Consider the following 3330-nt stretch of genomic DNA (forward strand, 5'->3'; position numbering starts at 1 on the left):
TATATATATATATATATATATATATATATATATATATATATATATATATATATAAATGCAGAAATATTTTCTGTCCCTTTAAGGCATCTTCACGTTCTGTCCGAGGCAGCAGACCAAGCAGCAAGGCAAGAAAAAAAAAAAAAAAATTTTATATAAAAAAAGTTAATAAAAGGAATAGAAAAATGCAGAAATGTGTTCTGCCAAAAAATAAAAAAAAAATAAAAAATAAAACAAAAAAAAAAAAAATAATAAAAATAAATGTACAAAGAAAAAAGTTACATGAAAAGTAAAAAAAAAAAAAATAAAAAAAAAAAAAATTTAGTTACAAAGGAAAAAATAAAAAGGAAAATAAAATGCAGAAACATGTTCCATCCCTTTAAGGCACCTTCATGGCGGTAATGTGCTCGGTGAGGTCACAGCAGCAACGTGAACTGAAGCCGGCTTCCCGCCTGCGGAATTCCTGAGTAAACTTTATGACTTTGGTCGCAGTTTTGAAGGCTTTGGTCGCAGAGCTGGCGCTTCACAGCCTGGCGTAGCTCTGGCATAGCGCGTGGTCTCTGATGTCCCCCCAGCCTCCGTTCTTCATGGGCGGCGGGTTGCGCACGTCCTGCTGCCTGGTGTTCACCGCCATGGTCTTGGGGAAGAGGCGCCCGCTCAGCTCCCGCACTTTCTCCCGCAGGGCCTGCGAGGCGGCGTCCATGTTGGAGCAGGGGCCGACGCGGGCACACATCCCCCTTTCATTTGGTTGGCTGGGGAGGTTGAGGACCCGCGGGAGGTGGGCGGACAGCACCTTGAGCGGGTGGGACAGGCAGGTGGCGGACACGTGCTGGAGGCTCCAGTCCCAGTTGTAGTCGTCGTAGGTGCAGAATTCGGCCAGGCAGCCCATCAGTTGGTAGTAGACCTCCCGTGAAATGGCGAGGGCGGAACGGTGCTTGGGCGCCACAAAGCCACTCATCTCCAGCTGTTGGGGGTCAGGCAATGAGTCCAGGCTGGACGTGCCCCCGAGGCTGAGCAAGTGGCACCCTTCCTCCTTGCACTGCTTCTGCATAAGTCTGAGGACGTGCAGCCAGTCCGGGAGCAGGTAGCTGCCCTCCTCCAGGAAGAGGGTGTAGCCGCTGTACCCGACCACCTCCCGCAGCGTCTGCCAGGTGAAGTGCAGCTTCCACCACCAGTGGTGCTTCTCCTGGGTGAAGGCCGCCTCCCGGTAGTGCCCGTGAGTGTCGGGGTATTCCGCATTGGTGCAACCTTTCAATTTGGCGGTCTCCTTGGGCAGGTCCCTGGGGCAGTCAGCCGGGTCTGAGCCTGGGAACTCGTCTGGGTAGAAGCTGGCACTGTACGGGAAGTAGATGGGCATTACCCGGCAGAAGTCTATGGCGTTCATGGCTTCCACAGCCTCGGCACACGGCTTTTCCATGCTCAGCACTAGGAGGAGGCGGCCGGTGGCACCCGGGCCGGCGGTCTGCAGCGACTCAGCCAGGAGCTTCAAGCGGGCACCGGTCCCTGGCCCTCCGCGGACTTGCACCACCACCACCAGCTCGGGGCGCCCATGGAACCGTTCGGCGTTGAAGATCGGCTGCCGGAGGTTGTTGCTGTAGGCCGACAGCCGCAGCTGCAGAGGGGTGCCCCGGGGCAGCAGGAAGCCGGAGGGGTGTCGGGTCTCAATGGGCAGCGACGGCAAGGGCCAGATGGCCGGTTGGTCCTCGCTGGAGGAGGTGAGGAGGAGCCAGGCGCAGGCAGCCATCCCTAGGAAGAGCAGCAGGGCGGCGATCTTCTTCTTGTGTAGCGTCAGCCGCATGGTGAGGGAAGAACCCGGGGGAGGCGGGGGTGCCCCTTAATTGCCTTTTCTTGACCGGTGACCTATCAGAAATGCCCCCACTTCATTCTACCCCCCCAGGTGACTGTCCCCTTTACAAACACTAACAGCCCCCCTATACACCAAACACCCCACCTTGGATTAACTGCCCCGTACACTAAATACTTCACTTTGGATTAACTGCCCCCACCCCATACACTAAGTACCCCCACCCCTGACTTACTGCCCCTCTTATACACTACATAACACTCCTTGGACTAATTGCCCCCTTATACATTAAATACCCCACCTCTGAATTACTGCCCCCAATACACTAATTACCCCCCCCCCCTACAAACCTGTCTGTCCCTTTAATATACTGAGTACCCCTTGCTGACAATATCTGCCCCTCTCTCTGACAAACACCCAATTTTTAAAGGAATTTCCCCCCCAACTCTATGTACCCCTGGCTGAGCCTACCTGCCCCCCTGTACACGGACCTCCTTTCCCGGGACAATCTGCCCCCTGTACACCGGACTCTCCCCGTGTCTCCCCCGGGCCGGACACCTTCTAAACTCCGGAGAACTCAGCGAACTTTACCCAGCCACGGGCTCCCTGACGTCACGCCCCCCAGCGGCCAATGGGCGAGCGCTGACGACGCACACTGCCTTCAGAATCCGCCCACCTGGGCGTGTCCGCTGAGGGCCCTGCGCCAATGGCAGGGAGATCCTTGGGGAGGTGTCAGGAGGACGGGCGGCCATGTTTGGTGAGGGCAGCTGTGCCAGGAGTGTCCTGGAGACGCAGAGAGGTGTCAGGGTGACGGGAAGGGGTGCCACATTTGGAGGTCAGCAAAGTGCAGGCTTTCATGGGCATCCGCAGAACTTTTTTCAGGGAGGGGCATCATTTTAAGGTCACCCATTCTCTGACCCTTTTCGACAATGATATTATCACGGTCAGAGACTGCAGACGTAGTACAGGTGATGGTTAGAGACTGCAGACATGGCACAAGAGACTGTCGGAGACTGCGGACATGGCCCAAGAGACTGTCAGAGACTGCGGACACGGCACAAGAGACTGTCGGAGACTGCGGACACGGCACAAGAGACTGTCGGAGACTGCAGACACGGCACAAGAGACTGTCGGAGACTGCAGACACGGCACAAGAGACTGTCGGAGACTGCAGACACGGCACAAGAGACTGTCGGAGACTGCGGACACGGCACAAGAGACTGTCGGAGACTGCAGACACGGCACAAGAGACTGTCGGAGACTGCAGACACGGCACAAGAGACTGTCGGAGACTGCAGACACGGCACAAGAGACTGTCGGAGACTGCGGACACGGCACAAGAGACTGTCGGAGACTGCAGACACGGCACAAGAGACTGTCGGAGACTGCGGACATGGCACAAGAGACTGTCGGAGACTGCAGACACGGCACAAGAGACTGTCGGAGACTGCGGACACGGCACAAGGGACTGTCGGAGACTGCAGACACGGCACAAGAGACTGTCGGAGACTGCGGACATGGCACAAGAG

At 55.6% G+C, this 3330-nt stretch overlaps 1 protein-coding gene across 1 annotated transcript; it reads right to left on the reverse strand.

Moving 5' to 3' along the window:
* Positions 1 to 361: 361 nt before the first annotated feature.
* LOC143990024 (alpha-1,6-mannosyl-glycoprotein 2-beta-N-acetylglucosaminyltransferase-like) lies at positions 362 to 1921 on the reverse strand. The gene has a single exon (XM_077490263.1). It carries the CDS (start codon positions 1793 to 1795, stop codon positions 521 to 523), a length of 1275 nt encoding a protein of 424 aa, XP_077346389.1. The 5' UTR covers positions 1796 to 1921; the 3' UTR covers positions 362 to 520.
* Between the last annotated feature and the right edge of the window lie 1409 nt (positions 1922 to 3330).

This window comes from Lithobates pipiens, unplaced genomic scaffold (assembly GCF_037356315.1).
Source record: "Lithobates pipiens isolate NorthernLeopardFrog02 unplaced genomic scaffold, aLitPip1_a1.2 Scaffold_18, whole genome shotgun sequence".
Taxonomy (NCBI): Eukaryota; Metazoa; Chordata; class Amphibia; order Anura; family Ranidae; genus Lithobates; species Lithobates pipiens.